The sequence below is a fragment of the Rhinopithecus roxellana genome, chromosome 3 (genome assembly GCF_007565055.1).
Source record: "Rhinopithecus roxellana isolate Shanxi Qingling chromosome 3, ASM756505v1, whole genome shotgun sequence".
NCBI classification, from domain to species: Eukaryota; Metazoa; Chordata; class Mammalia; order Primates; family Cercopithecidae; genus Rhinopithecus; species Rhinopithecus roxellana.
The window spans coordinates 119,327,676-119,346,141 of NC_044551.1; the positions used below are offsets into that span (position 1 = coordinate 119,327,676).

At 36.2% G+C, this 18,466-nt stretch overlaps 1 protein-coding gene across 4 annotated transcripts in view; it reads right to left on the minus strand.

The window, feature by feature from the left end:
• The window catches only part of SLC12A2 (solute carrier family 12 member 2), a 110,697-nt gene that overhangs the window by 11,083 nt on the left and 81,148 nt on the right, over window positions 1-18,466 (minus strand). The window contains exons 18-21 of one of the 4 annotated variants that reach the window (XR_004056264.1): window positions 16,581-16,687; window positions 12,568-12,647; window positions 3,446-3,571; window positions 510-575 (exon numbers count right to left, since the gene is read on the minus strand). Coding sequence is in view for 3 of the 4 variants with exons in the window: in XM_010359872.2 (XP_010358174.1) it covers window positions 1,000-1,047; window positions 3,446-3,571; window positions 12,568-12,647; window positions 16,581-16,687 (361 nt within the window). In the remaining variant the exon portion in view is untranslated. Of the gene's footprint in view, window positions 1-509; window positions 576-999; window positions 1,048-3,445; window positions 3,572-12,567; window positions 12,648-16,580; window positions 16,688-18,466 lie in introns of all 4 variants that reach the window. The other 3 variants (XM_010359872.2, XM_010359874.2, XM_030926856.1) reach the window with 3 other exon arrangements.

Genomic DNA, 18,466 nt, shown 5'->3' on the forward strand with positions numbered 1-18,466 from the left:
TAAAAGACAAAGTTGTTATCTGTCATAAAAATGAAAGATGGGAGTTGAAGACATACTAACACATTCTTACAATGATCACAGTGAAACCTTAGTCTAAACAAAGACTTCTAATTTTTACCTATGTTTTGTCCCCAATAGGTGGAACCCAATTCTAAAGCCATATAACCACCACATCTTTCTCTGAACCACAGAAAGATGGTGGGAGCTCGTTGGAAGGGCACCCATCTGCTGCAGGCCTGAGAACAGTACACCAAGGAGTTCCCATTTATATTCCCAGGAGTCAAAACAAAACAAAACGAAACAAAAAACAGCATTGATTCCGTGAGCAAGCAAATGACTACCATGAAACTCCTACACCAAAATTTTAAAAGCAGAAATCCATATGAGGACATCTGATTACTTCTGCAGAATGTCACTTTTCATGCTGCTGTGATATATGCAAACATGACAAATGATTTTGCACGATGAAATAATATGGCTACCAAACCACACTGCTCCATAACTCTCACCTCTATCTCCTTCTCATAAAATTCATGTATGTTGACATGACTGTGTATCTCCCAAACGCAGCACGACTGTGAGAAATATTGTAATTTTTGAAATGAAAAATACATTAGTATCAAAATTGAGGACTTGGCTGGGTACAACTGATGGTAAAGAATGCAAGTGACACTGCAAATAAAACCTGTTTCAGTGTCCCTACTTATCATCTAAACCATGCAGTTTAAGAAAAAAATTAATACCGGCTGTCTGGGTCTGAATATTTCAGAAATGCTACGAGGATTGAAAAGAATTTGTCTGTGATATAACTCCATTTCCTGGGAAGGCTTACCTCTTTAGACTAATAATACTTTTTCTAATCTGCATTCACAGAACTGTAACATTACCTCACCATGAAAATAAAAACCAAGGTTAAAAAAAGAAAAAGGGAATAAGGCTGGAGTTAAAGAGTTTACAGTATGAAAAAGGGATTAAAATAAAATGATGAAAAATGCCTGCCTTTTTTCAACAGTGGTTGAGTTGCAGTCTTGCCATCCTCTTCCTCAACTAGATTATGTTTAAAAAACACAAAAATATGTTAATTGCCTTTATATTAATAAAATAATAAAAATGTAACTAGAGCACATTTATAAACAAAATATAGTAGGAAGCAACAGTCCACTGAAAAATAAGACTGAAGATTAATATTTTCTGCACTGAGTGCTGAAGCTTCTAAAAAGCACACATATTTGAGACCCCTCCCCTACAGGATGACTAACACCTCTAAATTTAATTTCTGTAAAATTATTTTATAAATTTCAGCGTGTTTTTAAAATTTTTACACTTTCATACTTGAGAAGATGTTGAACTGTGGCTTATAAAGTATAAATGACATTAAACATTGATATTGCAGATAATAAATTTTAAACATGCCACTGCATCACTGTGCAAATAACCGAAGAGCAATTTTAGAAACATTTAATGGATATTTGTTGTTTGTAAAAAATTAATCACCACTTGAAATATTAAGAAATTTGATCAGAGAAAGAAGTATTTTTGCTTTATATAAAATGCCAGGTTATACAGGAGTGATTTTTCTCAAATATATAAATGTATATGTGTATGTATATATTTGTGCATATATTTATCCATTTATATTTAAAAATATCTACAAATATTTTTCTGGCATTAAAAATTTTCCTAAGCTCATTCTGTTTCCTTAATATAAGCTTGTATTAAAATATTTGTTTACAGCATATGAAACTCCGGACTTGGACAGGAGAGTATACTGCAGTGGGCTCTGGAGTTAGACTGCAAGATTGCAATCTTCCCTCTACTCATTTTACTAGCTGAGTGAGCTTTCATTACTGAACGTGCTTTTCTCATTTGTAGAAAGAGGTGTTAGTACCTACGTCTTAAGCTTGTTATACTAATGCAAGTATTAATGCACTAAGCTCTGGGCCTGGCAGAAAGTATTTAAAGGGTGTTCTTTATGACTCCTTGCATGATGTATGCTTCAATAACCAAGACAGACACAGCTAAATACTGCAGATTTATAATAACTACACAGTAATGTCTCTAATTCTGAAGACTTTTTAAGATGTATACTTTTCTATAATATCTATGCTGCTGACTTTGACAATAACTGACTAAACAGAAAATAAGCACAAAGCAAACGCTAATTTCTTAAACTTGTAATGGAAAAAGAATCAACTATATTTAATTTTATAGCATTCAATATTGTTCTTATAAAGCAGATATTTAATGGCATTTGTCTTTCATAATAAAAATTATAACTATGGATATGCTGCATTTGTTTAAAAGAGCTCAGAAATGTCAAGGAAATCTTGACATTTAACAATTATAAAGTAAGTTAAAGGCATTTAGATTTTTACAATAAAAAGGTAAGTAGAAATGTACTGACCCACTTTCCTGTTCTATAAAAATAATGATTTCATAAGATTGTAACATATATTAATTAGCTAATATATGGGTAACATCCACTACAATGTGGGTGCATGGAGTAGATGCTTGATATGTATTACTTCTTACCCTCCCATTAAACTTCACCTATTAATTCCCAACAGATTCTGTAGAAAAAGAATGTTTGAAGCAAAAGAAAAAAACAAGAGGAAATGAAAGAATGTATACTGCAAACTAAAATAAATGCTGAAATATAACAGTTATCAGAATCAGTTTATAGAATTTTGAGGAAAAACAAAATAAATTATAATCAAGCCAGCAAAGAACCAAAAAGCAAAATGGGTGTGAACTAAACTTTACTAATACTCTAAGCCAATAAGGTAAATAAGAAGGAAAGAAATAAAAAGCAACATTACTGCTTCTAAATAATATAGAAGAGATAAACTGCACAAAGACATGATTGGTCCAAGGTTACAATATCAGAAAAAGAATGGGAAATACTTTGCAGGAATCAAAAGTATGTTATAGTCTGATGATTTACTCTGCAGATTTTTTTCTTGTTGCATGTCAGCTAGGAATAGGACAGATGGAGATACTAGACCGAACAGAGGTAGGAGAGTGAGGGTGGGAGAGTAAGATTTGGAAGTCATCCTTCTTTTCTTCTCAAACATGACACACAGATTTGTGGATGAAATTATGTGAAAGTTTCATGAGTTTGTTACTTTAAAATTACCATATTCTTTCCAAATTTAGATTTAACCTATGCTTCAAATTAAAATGTTTTATTTAAAGCAACTATAAATAAAAACACAGAGGCCATATTAGTAAATATTTGGCATGGTTTCTGTCTGATCTACTCTAGTACCTTACACAGCTAGTCATTTTGTAGCTATTTTTGAAAGCCATAAATTCTACCTGACCAGCAAGAAATGACCAGTACAAGTTTGAGTACAGGTTATTTTTATAAGACATATAATTAAAAATATTTCTCCCAAATTAAAACATTACTATTAATAAGACTTATTGTTTGAATGAAAATTACCTTTGTGTGTAACCGGTTTTTCACTGAGTGGTTTGGAAGTATCTAAATCAGATTTTTTACTATACTCCACACTTACTACCACATCCTTGGTGACAGGTGATTTCTCTTGTGATGACAGTAATTCTTCTGTAGACACAAAATTATTTAAAATAGTATCTAAGTCATATTTTAACTGTTAAATAAGGCATTATGGTTTAGTAATAAAACTATTATGAAAAAATAACTTTGTTATAAATGCCTTCTTAAATAACTATGATAATCTGTTTGAAATGACTATTCATTTAAATACGTAAACCACAACGAGGTTACAGGTTGAATATTCTGATCTGAAAATCTGAAACTTTTTACATACCTAACATGATGCTCAAAGGAAATGCTCAATGGAGCATTTCAGATTTTGGATTTCTGAACCAGAGATGCTCAACTGGTAAGTACCATGTAATGCAAATATTCCAAAATCAACCTCCTCCCTCCAAATTCTGATTCCAAGCATTTTAGATATAGGTTCCAAGCATTTTGGATATAGATACATAAACTGTATTTGAATTACGAGCTAGAGAATTAGTAATGAGTACAATTCATAGAACAGTAGAATCTGGTAGACAGTAATATATAGTATGTGAATCAATTCTGCTCTCAAAATCAGTTACATAAAAAATGTAAAATGTAACAACTGTCCATAGATATATAAGATGACAGACAATACTGAAAAATTATACCCACTACTATAAAACCAAGACCACCGAATACAGTCTTCCTAAGTTCATGGTGAAAGTACCATTTTTTCCTTTTAAAGTAGTTTTTCTTCATTTTCTCTTTTTGTCAGAGTTAGTAAAGATTTAACTTCCACCACACAAATATGTATCACAAAGACAAATATAAAACTGATAGTATGTCCATAATCCTCATCACTTATTTGTGTAAATGAAGAGAGAGAAAAGAAACTACATGCCAGCACTATGCTAAGAGCTCGCAGGCCTTAATCTCCTTTTTAATCTTAACAACCAACCTGTAAGGTAAATACATTTTAACAGATAAGGAAACTGAGGCTTGGAAGTCACCAAATTTTCCTAGGCTACAAAACATCTAACAGAAAAGGCTGAGATTTTTAAAGCAGATTTGCCTGACTCCAATGCCTATGCCCTTAATTCTTATGCCCAAATTCCTGTTTTAAAACTTAACGATGAATAATAAGGTATTCAAAAACATTTCACAATGATTATAAATACATGAAAATACTTTTTAAAAGTTTCAATCACATTCAAACTTCAGTAAATGATAGAACTATATAATTTATTCATCAAACTGTGATATGTGAAAGGGAACGCTACTATTTATGTTAACAGGTATAAGGCACTCTAAACCTCAATTCTGGTAGAGCAAGAAATAATTGAATAATTTGCCAAACCTACTCCAGATTGCTGAAAATGCATATTTGGTTACATGGATAAAGACCTCAAAGTGTTTCTTTCAAAACTGCAGACTGCCCTTAAAGGGGTAAAGAGAGGGAAGATTAAAACAATTTAAATACAGAAGCAGATACCTCTTAAGTATTTAGGCTTAGCTCATTCTGATGATTTGGTTAATTAACTAATAGGGGTAATATGTTATATATGTAAATTTTCTTAAGCTTATAATTTCTTAAACTACCAGAAAATCTTCAGAGAATATAAAAATCTTCACAGTTGGTTTTTTTTTTTTTTTTTTTCCTGCTTTGTTTTGTTTTGAGACAGTCTTGCTCTTGTCGCCCAGGCTGGAGTGCAATGGAGCAATCTTGGCTCACTGCAGCCTCTGCCTCCTGGGTTCAAGCAATTCTCCTGCCTCTGCTTCCCGAACATCTGCAATTACAAGCATGCCTGGCTAATTTTTGAATTTTTAGTAGAGACGGGGCTTCACCATGCTGGTCAGGCTGGTCTCAAACTCCTGATCTCTGGTCATCCACTCACCTTGGCCTCCCAACATGCTGGGATTACAGGCATGGGCCATGGTGCCTGGCCATAGTTTTTATAAAGTTGGCAAAAGTAGTAATTATGCCTTACTTAGGCTTTAATCTTCACTTCCAAAAATGCTTTAAAAGTTACACACTAGAGGCGGAGCAAGATGGCCGAATAGGAACAACTCCAGTCTCCAACTCCCAGCGCGAGCGACACAGAAGACCGGTGATTTCTGCATTTTCAACTGAGGTACTGGGGTCATCTCACTAGGGAGTGCCGGACAATCGGTGCTGGTCAGCTGCTGCAGCCTGACCAGCGAGAGCTGAAGCAGGGCGAGGCATCGCCTCACCTGGAAGCGCAAGGGGGAAGGGGATCCGTTTTCCTAGCCAGGGGAACTGAGACACACAACACCTGGAAAATCGGGTAACTCCCACCCCAATACTGCGCTGTAAGCATACAGGCATTCCAGGAGAATATATCCCACACCTGGCCGGGAGGGTCCCACGCCCACGGAGCCTCCCTCACTGCTAACACAGCAGTCTGCCGCGATCTATCCGCAAGGCAGCAGCGAGGCTGGGGGAGGGGCGCCCGCCATTGCTGAGGCTTAAGTAGGTAAACAAAGCCGCTGGGAAGCTCGAACTGGGTGGAGCTCACAGCAGCTCAAGGAAGCCTGCCTGTCTCTGTAGTCTCCACCTCTGGGGACAGCGCACAGCTGAAGACCAACAGGGGAAGTAGCGGGAGCCGGTGCAGACGCGAATGACTCTGTCTGACAGCTTTGGGGAGAGCCGCGGATCTCCCAACGCGGAGGTTGAGATCTGAGAACGGACAGACTGCCTGCTCAGGTGTGTCCCTGACCCCTGAGTAGCCTAGCTGGGAGAAATCCCCCACTAGGGGCAGTCTGAAACCCCACACCTCACAGGGGGGAGTACCCCTGAGAGGACACTTCCAAAGGAAGAATCAGACAGGTACACTCGCTGTTCAGCAATATTCTATCTTCGGCAACCTCTGCTGCTGATACCCAGGCAAACAGGGTCTGGAGTGGACCTTAAGCAATCTCCAACAGACCAACAGAGAGTCCTTCTGACTGTCAGAAGGAAAACTATCAAACAGGAAGGACACCTATACCAAAACCCCATCAGTTCGTCACCACCATCAAAGACCAGAGACAGATAAAACCACAAAGATGGGGAAGAAGCAGGGCAGAAAAGCTGGAAATTCAAAAAATAAGAGCGCATCTCCCCCTGCAAAGGAGCGCAGCCCATCACCAGCAACGGATCAAAGCTGGTCAGAGAATGACTTGGACGAGAGGAGAGAAGAAGGCTTCAGTCCATCAAACTTATCAGAGCTAAAGGAGGAATTACGTACCCAGCGCAAAGAAACTAAAAATCTTGAAAAAAGAGTGGAAGAATTGACAGCTAGACTCATTAATGCAGAGAAGATCATAAACGAAATGACAGAGATGAAAACCATGACACGAGAAATACGTGACAAATGCACAAGCTTCAGTAACCGACTCGATCAACTGGAAGAAAGAGTATCAGCGATTGAAGATCAAATGAATGAAATGAAGCGAGAAGAGAAACCAAAAGAAAAAAGAAGAAAAAGAAATGAGCAAAGCCTGCAAGAAGTATGGGATTACGTAAAAAGACCAAATCTACGTCTGATTGGGGTGCCTGAAAGTGAGGGGGAAAATGGAACCAAGTTGGAAAACACTCTTCAGGATATCATCCAGGAGAACTTCCCCAACCTAGTAGGGCAGGCCAACATTCAAATTCAGGAAATACAGAGAACGCCACAAAGATACTCCTCCAGAAGAGCAACTCCAAGACACATAATTGCCAGATTCACCAAAGTTGAAATGAAGGAAAAAATCTTAAGGGCAGCCAGAGAGAAAGGTCGGGTCACCTACAAAGGAAAGCCCATCAGACTAACAGCAGATCTCTCGGCAGAAACTCTACAAGCCAGAAGAGAGTGGGGGCCAATATTCAACGTTCTTAAAGAAAAGAATTTTCAACCCAGAATTTCATATCCAGCCAAACTAAGTTTCATAAGTGAAGGAGAAATAAAATCCTTTACAGATAAGCAAATGCTTAGAGATTTTGTCACCACCAGGCCTGCCTTACAAGAGACCCTGAAGGAAGCCCTAAACATGGAAAGGAACAACCGGTACCAGCCATCGCAAAAACTTGGCAAAATGTAAAGACCATCGAGGCTAGGAAGAAACTGCATCAACTAACGAGCAAAATAACCAGTTAATATCATAATGGCAGGATCAAGTTCACACATAACAATATTAACCTTAAATGTTAATGGACTAAATGCTCCAATTAAAAGACACAGACTGGCAAACTGGATAAAGAGTCAAGACCCATCAGTCTGCTGTATTCAGGAGACCCATCTCACATGCAGAGACATACATAGGCTCAAAATAAAGGGATGGAGGAAGATCTACCAAGCAAATGGAGAACAAAAAAAAGCAGGGGTTGCAATCCTAGTCTCTGATAAAACAGACTTTAAACCATCAAAGATCAAAAGAGACAAAGAAGGCCATTACATAATGGTAAAGGGATCAATTCAACAGGAAGAGCTAACTCTCCTAAATATATATGCACCCAATACAGGAGCACCCAGATTCATAAAGCAAGTCCTTAGAGACTTACAAAGAGACTTAGACTCCCATACAATAATAATGGGAGACTTCAACACTCCGCTGTCAACATTAGACAGATCAACGAGACAGAAAGTTAACAAGGATATCCAGGAATTGAACTCATCTCTGCACCAAGCGGACCTAATAGACATCTATAGAACTCTCCACCCCAAATCAACAGAATATACATTCTTCTCAGCACCACATCGCACTTATTCCAAAATTGACCACATAATTGGAAGTAAAGTACTCCTCAGCAAATGTAAAAGAACAGAAATTATAACAAACTGTCTCTCAGACCACAGTGCAATCAAACTAGAACTCAGGACTAAGAAACTCAATCAAAACCGCTCAACTACATGGAAACTGAACAACCTGCTCCTGAATGACTACTGGGTACATAACGAAATGAAAGCGGAAATAAAGATGTTCTTTGAAACCAATGAGAACAAAGATACAACATACCAGAATCTCTGGGACACATTTAAAGCAGTGTGTAGAGGGAAATTTATAGCACTAAATGCCCACAAGAGAAAGCAGGAAAGATCTAAAATTGACACTCTAACATCACAATTAAAAGAACTAGAGAGGCAAGAGCAATCACATTCAAAAGCTAGCAGAAGGCAAGAAATAACTAAGATCAGAGCAGAACTGAAGGAGATAGAGACACAAAAAACCCTCCAAAAAATCAATGAATCCAGGAGTTGGTTTTTTGAAAAGATCAACAAAATTGACAGACCGCTAGCAAGGCTAATAAAGAAAAAAAGAGAGAGGAATCAAATAGATGCAATAAAAAATGATAAAGGGGATATCACCACTGACCCTACAGAAATACAAACTACCATCAGAGAATACTATAAACGCCTCTACGCAAATCAACTAGAAAATCTAGAAGAAATGGATAATTTCCTGGACACTTACACTCTCCCAAGGCTAAACCAGGAAGAAGTTGAATCCCTGAATAGACCAATAGCAGGCTCTGAAATTGAGGCAACAATTAATAGCCTACCCACCAAAAAAAGTCCAGGACCAGATGGATTCACAGCTGAATTCTACCAGAGGTACAAGGAGGAGCTGGTACCATTCCTTCTGAAACTATTCCAATCAATAGAAAAAGAGGGAATCCTCCCTAACTCATTTTATGAGGCCAACATCATCCTGATACCAAAGCCTGGCAGAGACACAACAAAAAAAGAGAATTTTAGACCAATATCCCTGATGAACATTGATGCAAAAATCCTCAATAAAATATTGGCAAACCGGATTCAGCAGCACATCAAAAAGCTTATCCACCATGATCAAGTGGGCTTCATCCCTGGGATGCAAGGCTGGTTCAACATTCGCAAATCAATAAACGTAATCCAGCATATAAACAGAACCAAAGACAAGAACCACATGATTGTCTCAATAGATGCAGAAAAGGCTTTTGACAAAATTCAACAGCCCTTCATGCTAAAAACGCTCAATAAATTCGGTATTGATGGAACGTACCTCAAAATAATAAGAGCTATTTATGACAAACCCACAGCTAATATCATACTGAATGGGCAAAAACTGGAAAAATTCCCTTTGAAAACTGGCACAAGACAGGGATACCCTCTCTCACCACTCCTATTCAACATAGTGTTGGAAGTTCTGGCTAGGGCAATCAGGCAAGAGAAAGAAATCAAGGGTATCCAGTTAGGAAAAGAAGAAGTCAAATTGTCCCTGTTTGCAGATGACATGATTGTATATTTAGAAAACCCCATCGTCTCAGCCCAAAATCTCCTTAAGCTGATAAGCAACTTCAGCAAAGTCTCAGGATACAAAATTAATGTGCAAAAATCACAAGCATTCTTATACACCAGCAACAGACAAGCAGAGAGCCAAATCAGGAATGAACTTCCATTCACAATTGCCTCAAAGAGAATAAAATACCTAGGAATCCAGCTTACAAGGGATGTAAAGGACCTCTTCAAGGAGAACTACAAACCACTGCTCAGTGAAATCAAAGAGGACACAAACAAATGGAAGAACATACCATGCTCATGGATAGGAAGAATCAATATCGTGAAAATGGCCATACTCCCCAAGGTTATTTATAGATTCAATGCCATCCCCATCAAGCTACCAATGACTTTCTTCACAGAATTGGAAAAAACTGCTTTAAAGTTCATATGGAACCAAAAAAGAGCCCGCATTGCCAAGACAATCCTAAGTCAAAAGGACAAAGCTGGAGGCGTCACGCTACCTGACTTCAAACTATACTACAAGGCTACAGTAACCAAAACAGCATGGTACTGGTACCAAAACAGAGATATAGACCAATGGAACAGAACAGAGTCCTCAGAAATAATACCGCACATCTACAGCCATCTGATCTTTGACAAACCTGAGAGAAACAAGAAATGGGGAAAGGATTCCCTATTTAATAAATGGTGCTGGGAAAATTGGCTAGCCATAAGTAGAAAGCTGAAACTGGATCCTTTCCTTACCCCTTATACGAAGATTAATTCAAGATGGATTAGAGACTTAAATGTTAGACCTAATACCATCAAAACCCTAGAAGAAAATCTAGGTAGTACCATTCAGGACATAGGCATGGGCAAGGACTTCATGTCTAAAACACCAAAAGCAACGGCAGCAAAAGCCAAAATTGACAAATGGGATCTAATTAAACTAAAGAGCTTTTGCACAGCAAAAGAAACTACCATCAGAGTGAACAGGCAACCTACAGAATGGGAGAAAATTTTTGCAACCTACTCATCTGACAAAGGGCTAATATCCAGAATCTACAAAGAACTCAAACAAATATACGAGAAAAAAACAAACAACCCCATCAAAAAGTGGGGAAAGGATATGAACAGACATTTCTCAAAAGAAGATATTCATACAGCCAACAGACACATGAAAAAATGCTCATCATCACTGGCCATCAGAGAAATGCAAATCAAAACCACAATGAGATACCATCTCACACCAGTTAGAATGGCAATCATTAAGAAGTCAGGAAACAACAGGTGTTGGAGAGGATGTGGAGAAATAGGAACACTTTTACACTGTTGGTGGGATTGTAAACTAGTTCAACCATTATGGAAAACAGTATGGCAATTCCTCAAGGATCTAGAACTAGATGTACCATATGACCCAGCCATCCCACTACTGGGTATATACCCAAAGGATTATAAATTAGTCTACTACAAAGACACATGCACACGTATGTTTATTGCGGCACTATTCACAATAGCAAAGACTTGGAATCAACCCAAATGTCCATCTGTGACAGACTGGATTAAGAAAATATGGCACATATACACCATGGAATACTATGCAGCCATAAAAAAGGATGAGTTTGCGTCCTTTGTAGGGACATGGATGCAGCTGGAAACCATCATTCTTAGCAAACTATCACAAGAAGAGAAAACCAAACACCGCATGTTCTCACTCATAGGTGGGAACTGAACAATGAGATCACTTGGACTCGGGAAGGGGAACATCACACACTGGGGTCTATCATGGGGAGGGGGGAGGAGGGAGGGATTGCATTGGGGAGTTATACATGATATAAATGATGAATTGATGGGTGCTGACGAGTTGATGGGTGCAGCACACCAACATGGCATAAGTATACATATGTAACAAACCTGCACGTTATGCACATGTACCCTAGAACTTAAAGTATAATTAAAAAAAAAAAAAAAAAAAAAAAAAAAAAAAGTTACACACTATATTATTTACATACCATTCCTGACATGTCAAAATTATACAGTAATGATGGGAGACAAGAAAAGTACATAGAAAGGGGGAACACACAGGGAGACGTCCGTAGTGACAGAACAGTTCTGTATCCTTATTGCAATGGTGGTTACACAAATGAACACATAAGTGGCACACAACTACACAACCACACACAAGAGTTGTAAAACTGCTGAAAAATGAAAAAGGTCCGTGGATTGTTCCAATGTCAATTTCCTGGCTTGGATACAGTACCTTAGGATAAGACAAGATATTACCATTGGGGGAAACTGGATGAAGGGCAGAGGACCTCTCTACTATTTTTTTGCAATTTCTTGTGAATCTATAAATATTTTTAAATTAAAAAATGTTTTTAAAAAAATTCATTAGGTCTGCTGAAGATAGAAAACATTATGACAAAGTTTAGGCTTCTACTATCAATATGACTCTGTATAAAGCATACTTTTATAAATATGAAAATGTCTAATGATTTAGTGGTCATTTAAAAATTTTTCCTCAGGCTATTTTACTTATGTCTTTAAAAAACCTGGCCAACAGACAAACCTAACTAATGTCTGCCTCTCCTAAGCTTATCCTTTGGATTGAATTTTATTCTCTCCAGTAATAATCACTAACCATCATCCAGGTTGGTACAAAGAGAAAACACAAACTTTAGTGGAGCCAAACAGATGTGATCTTAAAATGCCATATAATAAGTCCATGACACATAATTATTAAAAGTAATGAAGAGTTCGTGAGAATATAATTTTCTAACAAAGTAGTTTATTTTTTTTAATAAAAAACTTATTTCAAGCAAAATTTACCTTGTCCTTGAAGATGAGATATATCCAGACCTTCTTTTAGGCGAATAACCACTACTCCATATTGTATGTCAAAGGCATCACTAAAAACAAAAAAACAAACAAAAACAACAACAAAAAAACACAAAAATTTGTGTTATCCTCTATAAAATAAAGATAATAGTAGATGATCTTTAAAATTACTTTCAGCTTTAAATGTCTGATTTTTAAAACATGCTTTGAAAATCACTAAATCACTTGTTGAGATATGTATGTTAGTTTCAAATCCCACAACATTCCCTTCTGTAATACCCTTGAAAACTACTTTTCAGATCTTTGCAGTACTGACATTATACCTACAGCAGTGGTTTAAAGCAGCAGCAGTATTTTTATCCTTCTAAGTTAAATTATAGAAAAACTACTTTCAGAATCCCGCTATATTTATATTTGGGCTTATACCATTAAAACCAAGAGAAATACATGAAGACACACACACAAAAACCTCCATGCTACTGCGAATGATAGCAGGTTCCAGGATATGAAGAAATTCTTTTTGAAAAGACTGAGGGAATTTTAACATAATTTTTAAATTTTTACAAAACTGATTTGAACAGTGGTTCAAAGATTTTACATACATCTGCAAATACATATTTACCTCTCCCCCCCCCCCTTTTTTTTTTTTTGAGACAGAATCTTGCTCAGTCACCCAGGCTGGAGTGCAGTGGCGTGATCAAGGCTCACCACAACCTCTGCCTCCTGTGTTCAAGCAATTGTCCTGCCTCAGCCTCCCAAGTAGCTGGGAGTACCGACGCATACCACCACGCCCGGCTAATTTTTGTATTTTTAGTAAAAATTTTGTATTTTGTATTTTTAGTTTCACCACATTGGCCAGACTCCTGACCTTGTGATCCACCTGCCTCATCCTCCCAAAGTGCCGGGATTACAGGCATAATCCCTTTCATTTTTAAAAACACAATTGAGAGCATTCTATACACCCAGAAAATACATTAAGATTTCCAACACAGTTTTAAAACCAGACTTAAACCCTGGAATCTCAGTTATGAGCATAAATCTTCATTTTAATCCAAGTTTTTCTCAAATCTACTGAATTAATTTTAAATTTTGAAGCGTCATGTTGTTCTCTGAAAGTGGTAACAGGCTTAACTTTCATCTTTAATTATTATTTTTCATTGCACAAGTAATAAGTATTCACTGTAGACATATTAAAAACGATATATTAAGATATAGCTATATGAAATTAAAAAGGCTAAAATCCAATAAAATGGTCAAATTATTACTCTTACTGACAAATGGAAGAATGTGTTCAGGATATAATATATGGTTATAAAAGGTCTTTTGTTTTTAAATCATGGAGAGACAATCTGGCCACATTCCTAAGATGAGCTAACTAAAGTTTAAAAAGTCGCTGGAGAAAGAAATTTAATAGGCAATATTAAATAGATGGATATATGATAGATGATACAGACAGGTAGATGCATGGATAGATGGATATGGTTTTTGAGAGAAGCAAACAGTTTAAGGAATTAATTTAAGGAATTAATCTTTCTCAGCTGTATCTTGAAAGATCTCATTAATATTAGAGGAAAAAATAACTACAGGTATTTGAAAAATTGGTTAATTGACTAAATCAAAATCAATTTCTTTAAAGCTAGGGAATATAGCTCCCCAAGTTTACTGTTGATTAAAATGAATAAATGTTTTTGTTATAAGCTATAAAAATTGATTTGCAGCTTCAGATCTTATATACTACTAATAAAAACAACATATAAAGCATACCTAAATTGCACAAGGTATTTAAAAATCACAGCTAAAACATCAGTGGAAGTGCAACAAGATAAAGAATGAGGAGTGTCACTGCTTTGAAACTGCCATTACTTTACATGGTTCTAAAATCAGAAAGTAGTATTTCACCTATCCTTTAACTGCTGCCTGATGTACAGGAGTCATGTTCAGAGTAATACTCAACTTTTCAGAACACTCACTCACTTTAACCCCTAGACAGTCAGAGTCAGAAAGATCCCTTCCAGTGTTCCATTATGAGCAACTACACCTAATAATGTGACAGGCATATGAAATAATTTGTAAAAAATGTCACTTTTTCTATTTTTTAGGACAATTACTTCATCTCCCTGCTCTTAGGTCTTGAGAGAGAAAAAGCATAGCCCACAGCTCATGGGTTTCATGGCTCACGGACCACATTAATCTTTCTGTCCCTAATCCCTATATATACAGAATACAGAATTAGAAAGCCACAACGAGGTTTTGCTTACAAAAAAGTTAATAAAACCAAAGCTCAACAGTAGTGACAACATGCAACAAATCAGCAGTTTTAATTTTACAAAAAGCATTTAACAATTAGTTGGTAAATCTTGTTTATCATATATATTACTAATCCATATAAAGAGGTCCTTTAAAAAGTAGAGTATGAGATCCAGCTGCTTCCTCAAAGACTTTTCAAATGTCACTAATAAAACCATCACATGTGAGACAGGCAAATGTATGCGGTTATAGCCAAAGATACAACAGGAGTTCCAGCAAGGAAGTGACTCCAGTGAGAAAAAAGGGTGATCAGATCAAAATTCATAGAGAAAATAGGACTTACACTTTAATCTTAAAGCTACTTTGTAAATAAAAGTGTTTTGTTTGTTTTAAAGGACAATTATAAGAAGTGGACAGTTCTATTTCATCAGTGCCTAGGATGAGAAAAAAACCTCCTCAAATCAAGTATGGCATAGTGGAGAGGGAATGCTTATCTTCAGTATAAACACGATAAACAGGTTAGGCAAATCTTAGAATAGTAGGAAAACAAGTACTTTTCAAGATTAAGAAGAAAATCTGGCAAAAACAAAACAAAAAAAAGGTTTTATTCTTTGTATTAAATATCTCGGTTTCAAAAAGCATGTGGTAGATTACATTCAACAGACACATCCACAAAAATCCACAAACAGAATACAACCAGAAAGACAAAGTAGCAAAAGAATAAAAAAGAACACACTAAGACCAGGGGTCCCCAATCCCCGGGTCATGGACCAGTGGTGGGTGGGGCCTGTTAGGAACTGGGCAGGCTATGCAGCAGAAGGTGAGCCATGGGCAGGTGAGCATTACCACCTGAGGTACACTCCCTGTCAGATCAGCAGCGGCACCAGATTCTCAAAGGAGTGCAAACCCTTTTATGAACTGCACATGTGAGGAATCTAAGCTGTGCGCTCCTTAGGAAAATTTAATGCCTGATGATCCTCAATTGTCTCCCATCACCCCCAGATGGGACTATCTAGTTGCAGAAAAACAAGCTCAGGACTCCCACTGAGGCTACATTATGGTGAATAGGTAATAATAAAGTCCACAATAAATGTAATGCGCTTGAATCATTCTGAAACCACAGCTCCCACCACTACCCATGTCTGTGGAAAAATCGTTTTCCATGATACTGGTTCCTGGTGCCAGAAAGGTTGGGGACTGCTGCACTAGACAACCCAAAAAACAGAAGTTACAGTGAACTCAAACTTAACTCTTCAAGATGGTAGAAAAATAAAACATGTAAGTACATTTAAATAAAAGAAATGTAAATAATGAATGAACCAAATGATTAACTGCAGAATTTGTTTGGAAGGGGAACAAGCCTAAACAGGGATGAAACACCCTTCCTCAGCACATTATAATGACATAGTTTAGGAGGTGATGGGTCTGACATTCGGGAACTCTGCTCAGCAACAGCTGTAGGGATAGGAAAGAGTTTACAAACTTAAATGAGAAGCCAGAGTGTATACATGTATACATATACATACATAGGTGTGTGTGTGTGTATATATATATATATGCATGTATGTAAAGAGACAAAGATCAATAAAAAATTGTTAATAGATTATCAATTTAAAACCCAGATGATTTGTGTGATTCTTTTTGTTCTTATATTTCCATTAGAAGAGACATGAGAAACAGGCTCCAAAAATTAGGGCAAGCTTTCAAAATTAACATTTTCTAAATGAACTATATTACTGAATTAAAAAGATACTTACTGAAATAAGTTTATATACATATCCACGTCCCTCATATCTGCTTGCAACCAATCTTTCTTAAATCCAAGGACAAGTGTGTTTGGCTTCATACGACCAAGACCAGCAGCCTAAAATATAGGGTCAATATAACTTTACAGATATATTATTTTCAACAAAATATTTTCTGAAGTGATAAAACTGCCCTCCAAATTGACAGCTTCCATAGACACTCTTGGCAAAAATTCTTCAGCACTGCATATATGCATATTTACTTATAAATTACATATACTACTCCACTGATATTACCTATAAGTAAACATACACAAAAATATAATTTAAAAATAAAATACTTGAAAAGTTCTAAATGTACAGTTTTGTACTTTTAGGATCTACCAAAATTTTCACATTTTTACTAAGAGAAATAGAATATAATTTTAAAAATTATAATACAGTGGTATTCTCATTTATATATTTTGATAACAGCCATTAAAAACTACAAACAAAAGTCCAAATGAATGCAGTTCTGAATCACATCAATACTAAAATCTGAATTTGTTCTACCAATCATGCAAAAGTTTTTGCTGACATTTGGCTAATTTCCTTCCTCAGTTGTTCCATCAATTTTTCTTGTAACCTCATCAGGATTTGCAACTCAGTATGTTTAACAATAGGGAATCAGTTTCGGGGTCTCCCTTCAGCCCTTCCTGGATACCAAAATCTGCAAATGCTCAAGCCCCTTATATAAAATGGCATAGTATTTGCATATAACCTACATATATCCCCGCTTATTCTTTAAATCATCTCAAGATTACTCATAATAGCTAATACAATATAGTTATACTGTATTTTTAAATTTGTATTATTTTTATTGTTGTATTATTATTTTTTCAAATAATTTTAAGCCATAGTTGGTTGAATCTGTAGATGTAAACCTGCAGACATAGAGGGCCAAAGTATCCCCCCAAATCCACTCAATCTAAGATTTCTAAACACATCAGAAAATTCTGTTTCCAAGATGGTGTGCACACACATTTTAGATTTTATTGTAGAAAAAGAGAAATAAAAAATTGTCATTTTAACCATTTTAAAATGTACAATTCAATAGTATTAATTATATTTGCAATGTTAATCATCTATTTCTTATATATCTGTTATATATCTTATATATATCTATTTCTTATACATCTATGTTATATAATATACTATCTATTTCTAAACATTTTTCATCACCCCAAACAGAAATTCTATAACCATTAAGTAATAATTACCCATCCCCTTCTCCCTCCAACCCTTGGTAATATCCACTTCTGTCTCTATGAATCTGCCTATTCTAGACATTGTATGAGTGAAATAACAGTATGCGTCCTTGGCATAATGTCTTCAAAGTTAATCCATGTTGTAGAACTTCGTTCCTTTTTATGGCTGAATAATATTTCATTTTACATACACACAACACACATACACACACACACCCCACATTTGTTTATCCATTCATCTGTTGGGAGACACTTTTATCTTTTGGCTATTGTGAACAACACCGCAATGAATCTTTTTTATCTGTCCCTTTTGTTGCTCATGCTTTTGGTGTCATATCTAAGAATTCACTAACAAATCCAATGCCATGAAGTCTTATTGCTATGTTTTCTTCTAAGAGTTTTATGGGTTTTGCTCTCATGATTCATGTCACTGATTAAATTTGTATATATAGTGTGAGGTCACATAGGATTATTTGTGACATACTTATAGCATTTTTTGAAAAAAATTAATTCAAATATTTATCAAGTGTTGACCTGCTACTTGGGATAATTAGGACAGAAGAAATATCCCTAACTCTGTAAAGCTTACATCTGTTTTCAAAGTGTTCCATCCATGTACAGACTTCTTTCAAGAAGTAAATTTTCCCCCCA